The sequence below is a fragment of the Leucopleurus acutus genome (genome assembly GCF_964270905.1).
Source record: "Leucopleurus acutus genome assembly, chromosome: 11".
Lineage (NCBI taxonomy): Eukaryota > Metazoa > Chordata > Mammalia > Artiodactyla > Delphinidae > Leucopleurus > Leucopleurus acutus.
The window spans coordinates 76,922,371-76,940,709 of NC_139152.1; the positions used below are offsets into that span (position 1 = coordinate 76,922,371).

At 41.2% G+C, this 18,339-nt stretch overlaps 1 protein-coding gene across 2 annotated transcripts; it reads left to right on the plus strand.

The window, feature by feature from the left end:
- Positions 1 to 578: 578 nt before the first annotated feature.
- NUDT4 (nudix hydrolase 4) lies at positions 579 to 16,880 on the plus strand. Of its 2 annotated transcripts, none has more exons than XM_082850912.1 (5): positions 579 to 1,073; positions 10,891 to 11,001; positions 11,792 to 11,836; positions 13,675 to 13,762; positions 14,055 to 16,880. In XM_082850912.1, the coding sequence occupies exons 1-5, from the start codon at positions 975 to 977 to the stop codon at positions 14,255 to 14,257; spliced, it is 546 nt and encodes a 181-aa protein (XP_082707038.1). In that variant the 5' UTR covers positions 579 to 974; the 3' UTR covers positions 14,258 to 16,880. The 2 variants fall into 2 exon arrangements, with proteins under 2 accessions (XP_082707038.1, XP_082707039.1); XM_082850913.1 differs by having other exon boundaries at positions 13,678 to 13,762.
- The last annotated feature ends 1,459 nt before the right edge of the window (positions 16,881 to 18,339 follow it).

Here is an 18,339-nt window from a genome sequence, read left to right on the forward strand (position 1 = left end):
AAGCGACGCTACCCCCAACTAAAGACTGAAAAACGAAAAGGAAATCTGCCTTCTCCCTTCCCCTGCAAAACAAAAACAGTAAAACCTCTTAACCAACGTCTTCACCTTTCCAGGTCTCCACTGTCTTCTGTCCCCGCACTTGACGGGCGCTCTCTGGACGTGTACACAGTCACTGCGGAGACTGCCATCGCGGCGACGCCGCCAGGCATTTTCTGACCAGGGAGCGACTTTTCTGAGGAGGTATGTGGTTAGACCCCCTCTCACGGAGAGGCTATTTAAGACCCTCACAGGGAAAATAACAGGATTTATAAACAGGGAGGTAAGGGTCTTTGCTTCCGTGCCTTCGCTGGCATTTTGGATCCCGGTCCTCCCACGCCGAGTTGGAGCTCTAGCCCTCCGACCCCGCCGAAATCCAGCAGCCTGAAGGCCGAAGCCCCGTCCCCGCCGTCCCTCCCCCACCTCAGCGGCCTCGGCACGCAGGCGCGGAGGCGCGCGCAGGGCGGTGCGCCTGGGGGCGGGGCGTGCGCGGTCCCCTTAAATACGGCGGAGGGGGCGGTGCGAAGCTGCCGCGGCGCTGCTGCCCAGTCGGCGCCAGTTCCTGCCACTGTCTCCTCGTGGCGCGATCCTCGAGCCTCGCTCTTTCTCCGGCGGCGGCTGCGGCGGTGGCGGCGGCTGCAGCAGCAGGAGAGAGCGGAGGCGAGCGGGCGGCGGGCTCCATGGAGAGCGGCGGACGCCCGGGAAGAGGCGGCGCTTCCTCCCCGGCACCCGGGCTCCAGTGACCGGCGCTCGCGCCCTGCACCGCGTCGGAACGGCCGCCGGCTCCGGGACTGACCCGGCCTCGCTGCCCTTCCCCGCGCCGCCGCCTCGCCTTCTTGCCCCCCGACTCGCCCTCGCCCCCACTCCCCGGCCGGGTGGCGGCGGCCAGGCCCCCGCGGCGGCGGCCGGAGCAGCAGCGGCAGCAAGAGCCCGCCTCTATGATGAAGTTCAAGCCCAACCAGACGCGGACTTATGACCGCGAGGGCTTCAAGAAGCGGGCTGCGTGCCTGTGCTTCCGGAGCGAGCAGGAGGACGAGGTGAGGGCGGTCGGCGCGCTCGGTGCCCTCCTCGGGGGCGCCGGGGCGGGGTTGGGCTGGGTGTTCGGGCTGGCCGGAGTAGGAGGGTCCTTGCCCTTGCCCTTCCCTTTCTGCATCCCCTTCCCAGCCGACCCTCCGTCTGGCCCCAGGGCTGGAAGGGATTAGCCCACTCCCTCCTTCTCTCCCGCCCTCCCTCCCTCCTTCCTTCCTTTCTCTGGGTTGATTGTGGAAACAAAGGGGCTCGCCCAGCCCTATGCTCTCCCACTGGGTCGTGGTTAGGACAGGAGGCCGAGACGCCTCCTGGCACCCGAAAAGGTCCCGGGCCGCCTAGGTCCCGCCTAGGGGGAGTTACCACTTTAACCTGCGAACTGAGCGTGGAGCGAGATAAAACCTTGAGTTGTAACAGAGAGGGTAGCAATGGCGTGAGTGTTGCAGCCCAAGCCCTTCTGCCTGTTATATTTTCCTCCCGTTACAGCAGTTTGCGGTTTCAGATGAATGTAGGCATGATTATGGAATATCCAGTCCCCGTGCTTTAAAATAAAAACTCATTCGATCTAGTTCTGTCATTTCCACTTTCAAGTGGATCCTTTAACTTACAAGCACTTGGCATATTTATACTTGATTTTTTTTTTTAAACAAGGCCTACTCTTGGAAAGTTTTCTGGCTATAGAATGATGGGTAGTGAAAAATGTGGAGTCACACCAGAAGGGAGAAGATGGACTAGAGTTGGGCAAAGTTGCCATTTTCAGACAGTAATCTCTAGCTCTCTGCATATTTATCAGAGCTGCTTTGCTATGTTTGGCTTGACGTCTGGAGAGAAGCAGTCTTTTTCTAAAAGGAAGCAGCAGTCAGTCTTCTGTAATTCACCCATCAGCATTGGGTTGATAGTGAGGCCGTTGAGGTTTTCCTGGAGAACAGTTTTTATTTACTTGTTATATTTATTTAATTTAAAAATGGTTCACTGCTTTAAATTTCCATAGAGCAATAATAGTCGATTGGTAGCCGATGAAAATCTTTTAGCATTGCCACTTCTAAAATGGTTAGACAGGGAAAGCATTAACATTCTGAGTTCTACTTCCATAACCAATTATGTCCAATAAAATTACAGGCTAAAGCTGGAGACGGGAATTTAATGGCTTCCTTATTGCCAGTCCCTGTAGTTAGGGTGAGTATGACATAGCGTACTCTCAGTGGCTTAGTTGTTCTTACTATGCTAACAAAGATCAAAGTGCCTCAGAATGGTGCTCTTCAAACTCTTGTCTTGCCTTTATTTTTTGAAAAGAAACCAAGCCCTTTAGTGCTGATCCGGTGCTCAGTTGGGGGTCTCTAAGTGGTTAAACTTAAATTCCAGAAGAGTTTTCAAGGGAAATTGGTGTCTTTGAACTGGGCCTATTTAGGAGAGCCAGAAAGTAGAGAGGGAAAGGTTTTTAGCATTTACAAAGTCAACAAGCTTTAAGTGCATTCTGTTAAAAAGATTAGAAGGTCCTTGAGGGAAGGACCATGTTAGGACAAAGCAAACTTTGAATATAAAATAATACAGTAGCCAGAAGTGATCAAGATAGGTCAAGAATCTTACCTGATTGGCTCCCTATTGTGTAATTATTTTCTTAGTTGGGTGCTTACTAGGTGCTGGGCACTGCCTGAAGACCTTTAAGTTTGTTACATTTAATCCTCTTAGTGCAGGTTTATAGGTGAGGAGACAGTTGCAGAGCATAAGTAATTTGCCCAAAATGACGTAATTAGGAAGTGGTAGAGTCGGAATTCAGCATCGGGTCCTTACTCCTGATGCTGGGCTCTTAACACAGGGCTCAGTCCCTAGCGACTGGGCACACGGAGATTTGCTTGAATGAGTGAGATTTTGTGAGGCTGAGCTTGGAAGACTTTGCGAAAGTAGTGACTTTGAAGTCTTGCCATAACGTGAACTTGGAATTCAGGCTTTGTAAAAACAAAAGTTCCCAGGGGAAGATATGGGAAATGGGAGGAAATTGAAATGATCTGTATTGTGTGAATGGTAAAGCAAAGTCTGAGGAGAGCTTCAGAAGTTAACCTTAGCAAATAAATGAGTTGTTTTTGTGCTTTGAAATTGTTTCTACTGTAATAAATGCTAAATTCCTAGCCTCTGGTCGACTCAAGAGACCAGTGCCATTATAAAATGAAGTAAAGAGCAAGATTTGGAGAATTTAGTAGATAAGTTCATTGCATAAAACTTTGACAACCTGGAGGTTGTGAGACCAAGTGAATCGGTTTGTTAGAGAATATGCTCTTTAATGTCTGGTTTAGATCTTCAAGATCTTCATTTCTGTAGTTGTGTTTATAGAATGTAAGTTGAAATAAAATAGTAATTGCCGTTTGACCCTCAAAAGCTATGCAGTATTCTAGTCTGGCTGTCTGTACTGAAGGGGGTCTCAGTAGACCTTACTTTAGAATAGGTTATTGTAGGAAGGAAAGATGTTCTAACAGCAGGAGTCTTTATTCTTTTGGGTGTGGTTTTATGTACTTTCCCATTGTATCTCTTTCTGCCCTGTGAGCTAAATAATAAGCATTAGCATTTGTATAGGAAGAAATTAGGCAGCAGAAGTAACTTGTCTCGAGGTCACAGAAGCTGGCAGATCATTTTGAGCCCCTTTATTTCTAAATCTCATGTTCACTTGATCCTCTCTCCAGCTAGTTATTTCTGTGGGGAACCACCCTTACTTTTGACAGTTGGGCTTCCAGTCAAGGCAACAAGTAAGTGTTCCATAGAGTAGCTGGGATACTCTGCTTGTGCAGTGAAAGTGGACAATACATTCACAAAAGGTAACCTGAAATGGATTCCATTGAACATATTTGCAGATATGATAGTTGGAACAGGGATGCAAAGATGAAAAGTGTCACCTGGTAAGGAACATGCTGTACAGCAGGAGGTTAGACAAATAACTGATAAAAAGGAAATAAAATAAGGTTAAAAGTACCATCAGGTACTCCAGGGTTAAGATTCAACGTGAGTCAGTTGGAGTTGGATTTCAGTGAGTGGGAAAGGAAGAACCAAGCCTCACAAACAGTAAGACTTGGGGCTGTGGTCTAGTTAAGCTGCAGCTTAGGATAGCATAGAACAAATAATGGCTGAAAAACAAAGAGCACCTTAAATGTAAGGTTAAGGAGTTGCTAGGCAAGAAAGGAACTCTTACTTTTGGACAAGGAATATTTTGATTTTAGATGTATTCAAGTTTGAGAATGATCTGGCAGCAAAATAGGCTAGAATTCTAAAGAGAGAAATAGAAATGACTTGATCCTGGATGGAATCCAGGCACAGTTGCAAGTGGGAAACATAGACAAAGAGTCTTAAGAACTTCCATTTGGACTTTTTGTTCCAATTAACTTTTTTTTTTTTTTGTGGTACGCGGGCCTCTCACTGTTGTGGCCTCTCCTGTTGCGGAGCACAGGCTCCGGACTCGCAGGCTCAGCGGCCATGGCTCACGGGCCCAGCCGCTCCGCAGCATGTGGGATCTTCCCGGACCAGGGCACGAACCCGTGTCCCCTGCATCGGCAGGCAGACTCTCAACCACTGCGCCACCATGGAAGCCCCCAATTAATTTTTAAGCTCCCTGAGCCAGGGGCTGCATTCTACAGATAGTAGAATCTCAATGCAGAATGTATGTTTCCAAAATGTCTGCATTCTACAAAATCATGCACTAAAACTAAGACTTGCTGGGAAGAGTAGAGTCTCAAAGCCTACGGAACTCTAAAACCAGAGCTCTCATAAACAAAATCTAATATTAATGCTTCTCCCTACTAGCATTTTAACCCCTAGGATCAACAATCCTTTTCAGACATATATTCTGGGACCCTTACTTCCTCAGAGATTTAAGTCCTTGAAGATGCTTCAAATGGAAACCACTTTCATCAGAATTAACTATCCAAAGGTAGCCTTTTCTAAATCCAGGAAAATGTCACCAGCCCTCTTCATCCGTGCCCGCAGCTCTCCCAGACCTAGAGAAGGGCTACTTCGCCTACTCAGCCAGCCACTTCCTTCAAGGGAAGGCACTTCTGTACGATTCACCTCTGGTTTTATTCTTGTGATTTTGGTTTAGCGCCAAGGCATTCTCTACTTTGGTAAAAGTTTACCTCATCACTTCAGAACATTAACATGCTAGGAGAAAAAGTCATGGTCAACTCAACTTACCATTATCTACCAATCCATATAATCTAATTTGGGTTAAACACATTTTCAACACAATGCACTGTTATTTCTGATCTTCTTATAGCACTCTGCCTCTATAGCCCAAAAAAGTAGTACTAGTTTGCTTAGTAATAGCAGTTGGTAGTGGTTAGTGGATATAATAACTATTTTTGTAACTTACTATCTTTTAAAATGTGTATGTGTGTAGTAGGTGTTCCTAATATGCTGCGGGCCTAATTTTGGCTAAATGCCTATGAAACAGTTAAGTACGGTAGAGCTCGTTTTAACCATTCATGCTATCCTTATTCATGATAATGTGGGAAGAAAGAACAACAACCCCAAAACAGCTTCTAAATAGCTACAATTCACAAAATAAAATTCTTCATTCTTAGATTTAGGCATCACTTGAGGGGTTCTCTGGATAGCTTTGTTTTTTCTAGGAAAGAAGCGGTAGTTTGTAGTGACTAGTTGTTCGCGGCAGGGGGCCATGACCCAGAGCGGTTCTAAGGGTAAAAGCTGAAACACGAAGGGCAATTTGGGGCCCCTTGGTGTAGGGAACTAACAATCCCATGTACCTCCAGCCTCTGAGGGCATGACTGCATTATATAGACATTGAACAGCGTTTTCTAGTTTACACGCTTTTACGCATCCCCAGTGAGGAGGACTTGGGCAATATAGGGTATAGAATCTATATTATAGGTTATTCCAATTCACAGACAAAGCTTTGTCCAGCAAGACTCAGGACTGGTTCCAAGTGGACCACTATCACTATACTGTTGCTACTAAAAGTGAAGAATACTTCTGTTCCAAATCTTAAAACATTAGGTATCTAAGAAAAAGACAAATGTGAGAAATGACTTCTCAACAATGCCAGGTGAATAATGTTTTATTCTGATAAATTGCCCAGTACATGAAGAGGGATAAGGTCTGATAGTGCAGTAGGAGGAATGCTGATATGAAGGTGGTCAGGTTGAATCAGGGGAAGAAGTGTCTTCACTTTTCACCACTCTAATGCCATTGGCTTTGGGGTTTGAGTGTGATTCAAGTCCAGCACTGCAACTTGGTGGGTGGACTAGCCTCCTTTTTATAAATCTTTCCTTTGGTCTCAGCTTTGGCTTATCTGGAAGGTTAAAATGTCTACTTTCATCTTTGTCATCTTGTCACTAATGTGACAGACTGTCAACTTGTTGGGTGCATAAAATCTTATATGCCTAGAAAAGTAGTTGAAACGGAATTTAAAACCTGTGAATGACCATATATGGATCTGTCAGCTGTTGATGTATCCTCTTACTGAATAAGCTTTTGTAACCTATCTTTTGTTACTTCAGTAATACCGTTCTTTTTTTTTTTAAGCATTGGTCATTTCCTTAATAGATAACGGTAATATATAAGTATAAATATATTCATATCCATATATATGTTTAGTGGCAAATATCAGTAGACTTACTTCATAGCAACTGCTCTGTACCCTCATCCCTTTTGTCTTTTACACCTTATCCCCACTCCCTTCACTCTCTTACTTCCTTACAGTGTAGATTGTTTTAACCTCCAGCAAATTTCACCACTTTCTCTCAGATTTTGCATCACAGACGTCTAAGAGGCAACCTAGGATTTTGGAGCCTGTAAAATTATGGATCCTTTTTGGAAGTCTGAGGGAAGAAAGAAGTTTGTAAAAGTTAATGCAACCATAGAATTTAAAAATTGTGATAAGCATTATTTTGAGACAAAGTATAGATGGAAGTGGATAGTCTGAGAACCCTTTTCTCTAGAAGTTTTTGTTTGTTTTTAGTAACACCATTCTTAGAGCATTAGTTAGCATTGCTAAAGCTACATTATAGATCTACTACATTGGGGATGTTATAGAATGTTTAGATGGCTTTGCAGGGGGTGAGAGGGAGATATTGAATAATAATGCTTTGTGATATGGTTCTATAGGTTTTGATTCTTCCAATGTGTAGAAGGGGTTTTAATTGTCCTTGTTTCTGCTTATGGTGTTCAGATTTGTTTCTTCTACCCTGGCAGACCTCTGCATAATTCTGTTTATTCTTGTCTATGGAATATATCCCTCAGTTCTTGCTCTTTTTTTTTTTTTTTTTCTGTACGCGGGCCTCTCACTGTTGTGGCCTCTCCCGTTGTGGAGCACAGGCTCCGGACGCGCAGGCTCAGCGGCCATGGCTCACGGGCCCAGCCACTCCGTGACATGTGGGATCTTCCTGGACCGGGGCACGAACCCGTGTCCCCTGCATCGGCAGGTGGACTCTCAACTGCTGTGCCACCAGGGAAGCCCTCTTGCTCTTTCTTAATCACCATCCTCCTTCCCCCCCCCCACCCCCCATGTAGCCTTGACCTCATTTGAACTCCAAATAAAGTACTCAGGATGAGTAGGCAAGTACTTAATAACATACTGGTTTCCAAATCTGTACCATCACCAAAGGCTCGTTATCAGATCTCTTAAGTTAGTTGTTTAGATGCTGATCATCTAAACATTTAGTTGGTGTACCTTAGGTATTACTCATTTTAAATTGACCATTTTTTTAAAAGATACATTTGAAGTTAATGGTTTAATCAAATTTAATCACTTTGGAATGTCAAGAGACTCTTGCAGCATCATAAGTTCTTGATTTCAGCTAAATCATTTGGAAGAGAAGCTTAGTCATATGATAGTGATATCCTGTAGATAAAGATTTGGTTTTAAATCGGAAGCTTAAGTGTTAGTTCAAAAACAGGCACAGACTGTACTAATTGTTTTTCAACATTATTAACCTTATGTAATTTAGTTCTTAAAGACTGTCTTGGTCAAATAGGAACATAATAGTCATTGACCTAGATATATGACACTGAATTTCATTTTTTCAGAACTCATACATTATAAATATTGATGGTTTTGAAACTCCCTATTTACTAAATGAAGATGTACTTTTCTGGTGGGTAGCCACCTGCACTGTCCTGTTCCATTATGAAGGTAATCAAGGAGGTTGCTTAGAGAGCATAGCATTGTGTAGTAAGAATTTTGTTTGGATAATAGAAACCAGATTATCCCTAACTCACACCTAGTAACCAGGAAAAGAGGCTTCCAACTCTGTGGTCAGGACTGGTGGTTACCATTTACTTCTCCCTTGATGTAAGATATAACACTTTGGTGCCTTAAACATTTTTGTTTTAACTTAAAAACTTACATTCATTTGCCAGTCTTGATAATAGGGTCAGAGTCTTTGAATACCGTAGATTCTTGGCAAGTCTCGTTTTGAATAAAATACAAAGGTGAAATCTGATTTGCAGTTCACTTTGTACAGAGTAGAATTTTAACTTTCTGGATTTTTAAAATTTCCTTCTTGTAGTCTTTTTTTAGTATCTCATCCATACTTAATTTGATAGCAATTTTTTAAATTTTATTTTTTTATTATTTATTTTTGGCTGTGTTGGGTCTTCGTTGCTGCATGCGGGCTTTCTCTAGTTTCAGCAAGCAAGGGCTACTCTGCATGCTGTGTGCGGGCTTCTCGTTGTGGTAGCTTCTCTTGTGGAGCATGGGCTCTAGGTGTGCAGGCTTCAGTAGTTGCAGCACATGGGCTCAGTGGTTGTGGCTCGTGGGCTCAGAAGTTGAGGCTCGTGGGCTTCAGTAGTTGTGGCACACGGGCTCAGTAGTTGTTGCTCACAGACTTAGTTGCTCCGCAGCATGTAGGACCTTCCCAGATCAGGGCTCGAACCCGTGTCCCCTGCATTGGCAGGCAGATTCTTAACCACTGCGTCACTAGGGAAGTCCTTGATAGCAATTTTTAATAACACATTTTTAATGAATCTTTGCAGACCCATTTTTGGTAATTCCTTCTTGCTGTCATTTATCATTAACTGTCAGTAATTATAAAAACAAGTACAACTGGCAAAATTTGGGGAGCAAGCTTATCTTTTTTTTTAAAATTTATTTATTTTTTGCTGGGTTGGGTCTTTGTTGTGCTCAGGCTTTCTCTAGTTGTGGAGAGCAGAAGTTACTCTTTGTTGCTGTGTGCTGGCTTCTCATTGCGGTGGCTTCTCTTGTTGCAGAGCACGGGCTCTAGGCGCACGGGCTTCAGTAGCTGTGGCTTGCGGGCTCAGTAGTTATGGCTCGCGGCCTCTAGAGCGCAGGCTCAGTTATTTGTGGCACACGGGCTTAGTTGCTCCGCGGTATGTGGGATCTTCGTGGACTGGGATCAAACCCGTGTCCCTTGCATTGGCAAGTGGATTCTTAACCACTGTGCCACCAGGGACATCCCAACAAGCTTGTCTTGATAGGCTAATTCAACTCAATTGGTGGGAAAGCAGAAGAGCTAGTAATGGCCAACAGTGAGTATTTAGTCTAGGATCTAAGGTATTTAATACTAACACTCAACAGTCTTGAAAGGATAGTTACTTCTTTTTACAGAGGACGACACTGGTACCCATCACCATGTGCATCAAGAAATGAAACACATCTTGTTTATGATTAGTAGAGTTATAAACATCTTCAAGTTGAAACCTGTGCTTTCTAGTTCTTGCTAGATTTGTTTACTCTGGCTCTTTAGTTTCTAATTTTGATACATAAGCTCTATTTGCTAATACTTAAGAAAGCTTAAATTTAAGGCTGTCTTACATTTTACTTTACCAAAATTGCTATATTTGGACTTGGTGGTTCCCTCAGTGTCAGCCATTAGTACTTTAGCTAAGGCTTTGTCAACTGTGGGGTTAATTTACAGTGCTTTCTCTGGACTCGCCACTGTTCTGCCAGTTATATACTTGGGGGAGTGATGCTGGTAGGAGCAGTAGAGTCCTATCCAGATGAGAATGAGAGAAACGGAGCTCAGATCACTGGAGCATTAGTTGATCCACTGCTCTGTGGTGATGGTGTGTCCAAAGGCAAAGGTGTGCTGCTTTTTTTCAAGTTGAGGGGGATTGTGCACCTGGACAGGTGTTCCCTCATCTTCCAACCCTGTTTTAGAGGTTTGGGGGAAAGGTGTGGGACTTGCTAAACTACTACTGTCAGCCTGGAACTTTCCATTTGGGGAAGGTTGAGTTCTGGCAACTTAAGTAGGTGAATTCTGGGCTGGCTGTGAACTCCTGAGGGCCATCCGTTCCTCTGGCAGTAGGGAGGAAGCTGGGCAGACAGCTGGCACAGTGTCAGAAAACCAGAACCTGCATTGGGGATCAAGCTTTGCTCTCAGTTGATTGATTTCTGGTGAGAATTCTTTGCATTTACTTGAAGGCAATATACTAAGGTAATTTTGCAGACATTTTTGTTCAAGTTGGTCAAGATGTTACCTTCATGAACATTATTTGGTTATTTATCATAGCCTTTCTCCACCCCCCCCCAACTTCGGTGAATTCTAACCTAACCTGGCACACAAATTTTCACTTATAGGATGAATATATATTTCCTGTTTCAGATACCATTAAAAAGTGATAGGATACTACTCTGTGATAATATAGTGTTTGTTTTTGTTTGTTTGTTTTTAAGTGTGTGCACATTTCAATCTTAATGCTGTTCTTGACCCAGATTTGCAGAGTTTCCTGTAAAGGCCAAACAGTGTTTTAGGCTTTGTGGGTCATACCGTTTCTGTTGCAATTGCCCAATTCTGCTGTTGTAGCATGGGGAAATGAATGTGAATGTGCTTCTGGGGCTGGGGTTTACGATTATGGTCGATCTTGCAGGTGCTGTTGGTGAGCAGCAGTCGGTACCCAGATCAATGGATTGTCCCAGGAGGAGGAATGGAGCCCGAGGAGGAGCCTGGCGGTGCTGCCGTGAGGGAGGTTTATGAAGAGGTAAGATGAAGAGTAGCATGTTCTGGGTGAGATTCACAAACAAGGCACTTTGCTGCGTACACCGGGGAGAAGGCAAGAAGACAGGCAGATCCCACAGGTGCTGTTTGGTTGTCTAATTCAACATTTTAAAGCATGTGACTACAGCTAGTGCTTTGCTAAGCAGATTCTTTTTTCTACCTGGTAAAAATAGACAGTAAGTCTGATAGGTGATCAACATATAACATGATGGCCTTGCCCCAGAGCAAGGTTTGTATTAACTGAGCAAAAATGCACAGAGACATTCCTCATATGCTACAATTCCTTTTCAAATGAATAAAAAAGCCAGTTGCTTTTATTTTACTGGCTTATTCCTAAAGTTCAGTAAAATAAGGGCACACACGTGCACAGAAGCACACTTGGCCTGCCTGTCTTCTCACACCTGATGAGAGATAGAACTTGCTTTTACTCAGGGGCAAAACAGCATAGATCAAGTGCCATAAAAACTTGAACAGCATTTAGGGCATAAATGAGAAGTGAATGGTAAGGCTCTCATTGGGTGTTGGTGCATAATTGGAAAGGTTTGCTAGAGACGGGTCTTAAGGGATGAGCATCCTCTAGGAGACAGCATGTGCCAGTTTGTTATTTTGCAGTATGGGTTTGAATGGGGCACACACTGAAGTTCCAGTGTCACAGTACTAGGTAAAAGGAACAGGACTGTGCAGTGGAAGTGTAACACATAGAAAGAAAATAACTTGCATATGAATTTTGTTATGTAGAGATAAAAATTTTACATTTCATCTTTTTTTAATAGGCTGGAGTCAAAGGAAAATTGGGCAGACTCCTGGGCATATTTGAGGTGAGTTACAAAAGTAATCCTCATCTTGCTGAGGATAGAATTAATGATTTCTTCCTTCCTAACAGGCCAGCAGCCTGAACTAGACATTTCCTACTTCTGGCAGCAGCCTGAACTAGACATTCCTCTAAAACTATCAGTAGGCAAGCAAGTCATAAGGATTAGGAGGGAGGGAAGTAAAAGCTGCTTAACTTTCGTATACCATTAATTTTATACAGCATTATTACAGTGGTAATTTGTTTTATATGACAATACAGTGGGGCTGATATAGACAGACTTACCTCTTGGTTCACTGTATACAGTTTAGGTATAGACTTTTTAGGAGGTGATATCCTCAGTATCACCTAAGGGCTTACGTTTCTCATGGATACTGTCTTGAAATGTACCCTTTGCCTTCAGCATGTAACATTGGGTGATATACATAATGACTTTATCCTGAAAGGACACCATGAGGATGCAGAACTCAGATACACAGACTAGATACTAGAAGCGTAGAATTTTCTTGTATAATTTGTTATGACTGAAGTCAGAATGGAATTTGTGGAGAGGAAATTTGGAAGTGACAGGTATTCTGTGGAAGGTGGGGAGAAATGAGGTCAGGTCATGAGACCCAAGCTGTTCTCAAATATATTTTCATCCAAAATTCAGACCTAGATACATGGTATATCAGACACATTGTGACCTTTTTTTCCCCCAAGATTAAGTGTTAGTTTAGTCCTGCTGGTAGGACTATGTAAATACAGTCCTTACAGATTTTAATTTTAAGCCTTTTACAGGGATTCAGAAAAAATTCTGATTGTACAGCACTTGATAGAATTGATGACTTCCAGAATACAGTAATTGTTAAGAATAAAGTTCTTAAGATACTATTCAAAATTTTGCATAATTCAGCACTTGCTTTAGCCAGTTAAATAGCACCATCTCCTGGTTAAACTGGAAAACATATTGCGAGTTTTCTTTCATTCTCGAAGACATAAGACACTGAATGAGTGGATTGCTCAGGTGATTTGTGGTAGAAAAAAAATAGGGCAATTATCTAAAGTCTTAGACTATAGCAAACAAGGCTAACTTTAGTCAAGAGGAAGATGAGCCCCTTCATCTTAAGGCCAACTTGGGTTTAATTTTGAACCTAGAGACAAGGCTAGGCAGCAGTTTTAATATGGTTAAAAATTGAGTTTGGGCATATAGGACTAAAATATCAATGTAACATTCCAGAAATGGACTATCCTAGGTATTATTCTCAACCATTGCTGCGCATAGTTCACCTGGAAGCTTTTAAATACTTAGGCCTCCTCTCAGACTCACTGAATCAGTGTCTCTTAAAAAAAATTTTCATCCTGGGTGATGAAGTAGATGGTCAAGGTTGAGAGGCCCTGGTCTAGGTTAATAGGGCTGTGCTCTGTATGCATCTTGTGACCCTCTAAGAGGCATGTTCTAAAGGAACTGGGGCTATTTGCTCTTCTACAGAGGTCCTAAAGGAAGCAGTTTCCATAGTCACAAAAGACTGTTGGGATTAGCCCACAGGAATAGGACCTAGGATAAAGATGACAGGAATGCAGTTCTTTTAATATAGATTCCATTCCAATCTTAAGATTTTCTTTATGAAAATTGTCTAATGGACAGAAATCAAAGTGCTAAAAGTTTAGTATTGGGAGCTAATTACACCATTTTAAATATTTTGTCTCATATAAACTCACTTTTAGGCTGGGTTATATGACTGAGTATACTTGCCTATATTGGCAAATAGACTATGCTAATGTATGCCACACTGGATTTTTCACACGAAAATGTGTATATGGCTAGGTCTTGTAGATTAAAATGCTTTTCTTTTTATATTCAAGCAGAACCAAGACCGAAAGCACAGAACATATGTTTATGTTCTTACTGTCACTGAAATATTAGAAGACTGGGAAGATTCTGTTAATATAGGTAAATTCCCTTTCCTTTTGCTATCTGAATTCTCTTAATTCAAATACTACATATGCGTATTCAGTTTTCATCTTAAATTATTTTGGGTTACTTTTTAGAGAAGATCAATATACATCTCCAAATTTGAATTATCTTAAAATTGTTCCCCAATATATTGTTGTCTAAGCCATTCCCAAAAACATAGTCATTATTTGTGGAGACAGTTGAGGGGGCATTGTTAATAGTCTATAGCTTTTTAAAATTGACCTCATTATTTTTTATTTTTAGTAACCAATTTCATACTGTTTTTTAGGAAGAAAGAGAGAGTGGTTCAAAGTAGAAGATGCCATCAAAGTTCTCCAGTGTCATAAGCCTGTACATGCCGAGTACCTGGAAAAACTAAAGCTGGGTTGTTCTCCAACCAATGGAAATTCCACAGTCCCTTCCCTTCCAGATAGTAACACCCTGTTTGTAACTGCTGCACAGACCTCTGGGCTGCCATCTAGTGTAAGATAGAGAGAATTGGAAGGACCTCTTCCACCATGTGCAGTCTCGTGGGCAGAGGCTTTATTATCCTTGGCAAACATCTGAATGACGCTTGCAAACTGTCTGAATTTGCCATGCAGGATTTTCAAACAATCTGCATGTTTTTCAGATGCTTTCAAATCTTCTTTTAAAAAAAAATAGTGTAAAATATTTTAATAAGCCAAAGCCATGTGGAATTTTTTTTAGATGCCTTAACTGTGCCCCCAGCCCACCAACCTTATTATTTTGGTTGGCATTTTCACAGCATTTTTTTTTTCAGTTTTTTGTCCATTTGATGTCAGTCTGTGGTTTTTGTCAGATCAGCTTATTCGTGGGTATATTTTTCCCCTAAATTGTTTTCTCATTCACAGTATTAACATATTCAACAAATCCTTCTGTTGTGGGAATTTACGACAGTAATTCTTGATATTAAAGCAGTCCATCAACCCAAAAACTTGTTTCATAGGATCACAATTTTGATTCATAGATTCCAGATTTGGACTATTTCTATATGGCCCTATTTTCGGGAATTTGTCAACTCATTTGTCTCAGTTTTCACAACCGGTATTATGTCCCTAACTACCTGATATGGCCAATTCCCTTAAAACTCAATAGTCCTTTAACACAAAGTTTAACTCTGTAGAGCTGGTGATTGTTAGGGCAGGTACAGTAAGCAAAATGCATGTAGTACATAACATCACGAAAACTGTATTCATGGAATTTGAGTTAGCATGCTCCATTGCCAATCCCCTTCATCCATAATCTCTCTTTACACAGAATACATGAGAACCATATTTCCCTCAATGTAAATTGCTTTTAAAAACATATTTCCAGTTTTTTAATTTAGTGACATCTCTTTAGTTAAACTTGCTGGTTACCACCTTAAATGCCAGTCAGTGCTGACTGCATCACAATTGAGTGAAATGGCCTCTTGTTCAGCTGTTACAGACCTAGATTGTTAAGGCACCTTAGAACATCTCATCTTTTACAGCTGGTTAGTAGGTACTATTTATCATATAACTAAATATTGGGGCACTGGAACATACCTGAATTAAGAATTACTTTGTCTTACACTTGTCTTTATATTCACTTAAATCCAAGAATCCCATCTAAAACACATAAATACCTTGTCTGAAACACCTATACTTCCCTGACCAAGTCAGAAATGAGGTGGGGCAAGTGAAAGATGATTCCATATGTAGACATTCGTTAGCTTCTTGTAAATAATTGTAACTGGTGGAATATAAAGTAGAAAATAAGCATAGTTATACATTTGTTCTATAAATTGTTAACCTTTAAAAATATAATTGCTGCTAAAAATAGAATGCTGTTACACTTAAGGAAAATTGGTGCCACTGTTTTGAAAATGAGATCTTGTGCCATAAATGCAGCTGAACTAAATATAAATATTAGTTCACAAATTAATGCTGTCAAAGCAATGAGTGAAGTAGAAAAACTTTTAACCAATGCTATTTCATTCTAAATTATGTAGTGTGATCAAACGTGATCATCCAGAATTTTTATATTTTTCTTTGTACAGAGGTTATGTATTCTGGGTGTTTTTTTAAAAGGAAACATTTTAAATCCCACAGATTGACACTTTGTATCAATCTTCAATGGACTAAGGGTTTTTTCCTCAGTGATCTCTGAAGTTTCTTTAAATTATATACTTAACACAGCAGAGAAACTGGATTGTTTTTGTATATAAGACTGTGTACACCTGAAATGTTGTCAGAAGTACTGGGAGTGGGGGGGAGGGCTGGGTATCTTGTATATGATATTAGAAGTAATGATGCATGAACTTATTTTATAAACCCTTGGACTATGTATTTGACATGTAAAATATGTACAGTATTAATGTCAGCCATTTCTTAAAAGTGAGCCTATAAATATTGTTGTATAATTTTCTTTGGTCAGAAACATTTGGACTAAGTAGTGCCACTGGGTCGGGTTTTCTTCAGTGCCATTTAGCAAACCACCTGTCTTTACTATGCAACTAGCAAAAATTTGTATAATGCATCAGAATATTTCAGTCGTCACACTTTAAATTTCACATGAAGGGTTCTTCACTATTCTTTTGGAACCCAGCCTAGCAAAATTAGAGGAAAGGCGCTAAGGAGATTTATTTCTGTTAAGAGAAAAAAGCCTACATTTGCAGACTCAACAGTTGAATCTACTATAAATAACAAATACTGTCTACTATCTCAACTCTTAAAAGTTTACAGTGTTGGGACTGTCATTTGTGCTTTCTGTGGGGTAGTTGGATAAAATTGGGCAGCTAAAATTTTCAGTTCCGTGTGGCTCCTAAATTCTAAAAAGTTTGTAAGTTGATTCGCAGACACAAAGTAGCAGCTGTCTTGCATGTGTGTTGTTGGGTTTTTGTTTGTTCGTTTGTTTGTTTGTAAACCGGTGAAATTTTCCAACCAGGCACATGCCATTCTATTTTCTGTTGATCATACAGTTGTATAAAGCAGCAAAACTGAAGGGGGAATGATTGTTGTATACACTTTAAATTGCTTTGCATGGTCTCATTTGAGATAATTGGTGTAAGAATCTTGACTTTTTTTATATTTGGAAACATCAAATAAAAAATGGGAATGAATTTTTTTTTTAACATATCTTAACACTGTCCAAGTGAAAACTTGTCTGGCATTCCACAGTAACAACTTTACTGTTTTCCCATGGGTGGCCATATAATTATCTCTTAGTAGTAGTTCATTTATACACTTCCCTTTTATGATCCTTACTAGTAGAACTGAGTTAAAAGGAGCAGCTCACCAGTAAGGTGTTGCCGTTACTCTCCTAATGTATGTTTTCCATCTTAGTGGACACCAGTCATGCCACTGTGGTTGTCTTATTTATTGCTAGTCCCCTTTCCTAATGGGGTTTGTGTTATAATTATTTTAACAATTTTCAAGGGCTCTTGGCTTATTCTGTGAGTATTTTGCTGTAATATGTTGCAGACACTTTCTACACTACCATCACATTATTTTTTATATATATATTTATTTTGATTGCGCTGGGTCTTAGTTGCGGTACTCAGTATCTTCGTTGCCACCTGCAGGATCTTTAGTTGCTGGACGCGGGCTCTAGTTCCCTGACCAGGCATCAAACCCGGGCCCCCTGCATTGGGAGTGTGGAGTCTTAACCACTGGACCACCGGGGAAGTCCCCATATTAATTATTACAGCTCTGTTTTAAAAGGGTGACTGGTGAGGCCATTATATTTACCCAAAATATTATTTACCTAAGATGAGCTTTAGAATCCTCACATAAAAGTTCTACTCAAATCTCATTTGGTTTTTGATTAGGATTGTTAAATTGGAGGAAAAGAGAAAACTTGGCATTTTCTAATGTCTTCATGTTGGAATACAAGAATTCTCTACATATCTCTTACACAGACTAAACACTAGTTGAGTATTTATTGAAGTATAATTTGTAATGGATTTGTGACAGCTGGAACGTTGCTGTGTAGCTGATTGTCTCGAAGTTTCCATCCAATACCTTGTTTCATAAATTCTTAATGCAACTGTTTACCATTAGCTGCACAGTAGTCAGCACCTGCTTTATGCCTAGCATTAGAGCTACAGAACAGGTTTGTACCCTCAAGGAACTTACATTCTAGTGAAGTAGAGATGAGTGCTAATTATTTATACATCAGAAAATGTCTTTCAAGGTGTTAGATCTATTTTTTTAAGACATATAGGTACCATCTTCAAAAGCAAAATTTTATATAAAAATGTGATCCCCATCAAATACTTTTATACATATTTTTATATGGAATTGTAGAACAAAGGTTGAAAAGTGATCTCATCCCTGGTGCTACTTTCTCTCATTTTTAATACCTTCCTGACTAGTGCCATTGGCTAAATTCTAGCAGTAAAATGAGAAGGCTTCTAAGGGCCAGCTTGGCATTGCATTATGTCAAAGACCCTAATTTACTCTGAAACTAGCTTTTTTTTTTTTTTGACTGGGTTGGGTCTTCATTGCCGTGCACGGGCATTCTCTAGCTGTGGCAGGCAGAAACTACTCTTCATTGCAGTGCACGGGCTTCTCACTGCGGTGGCTCCTCTT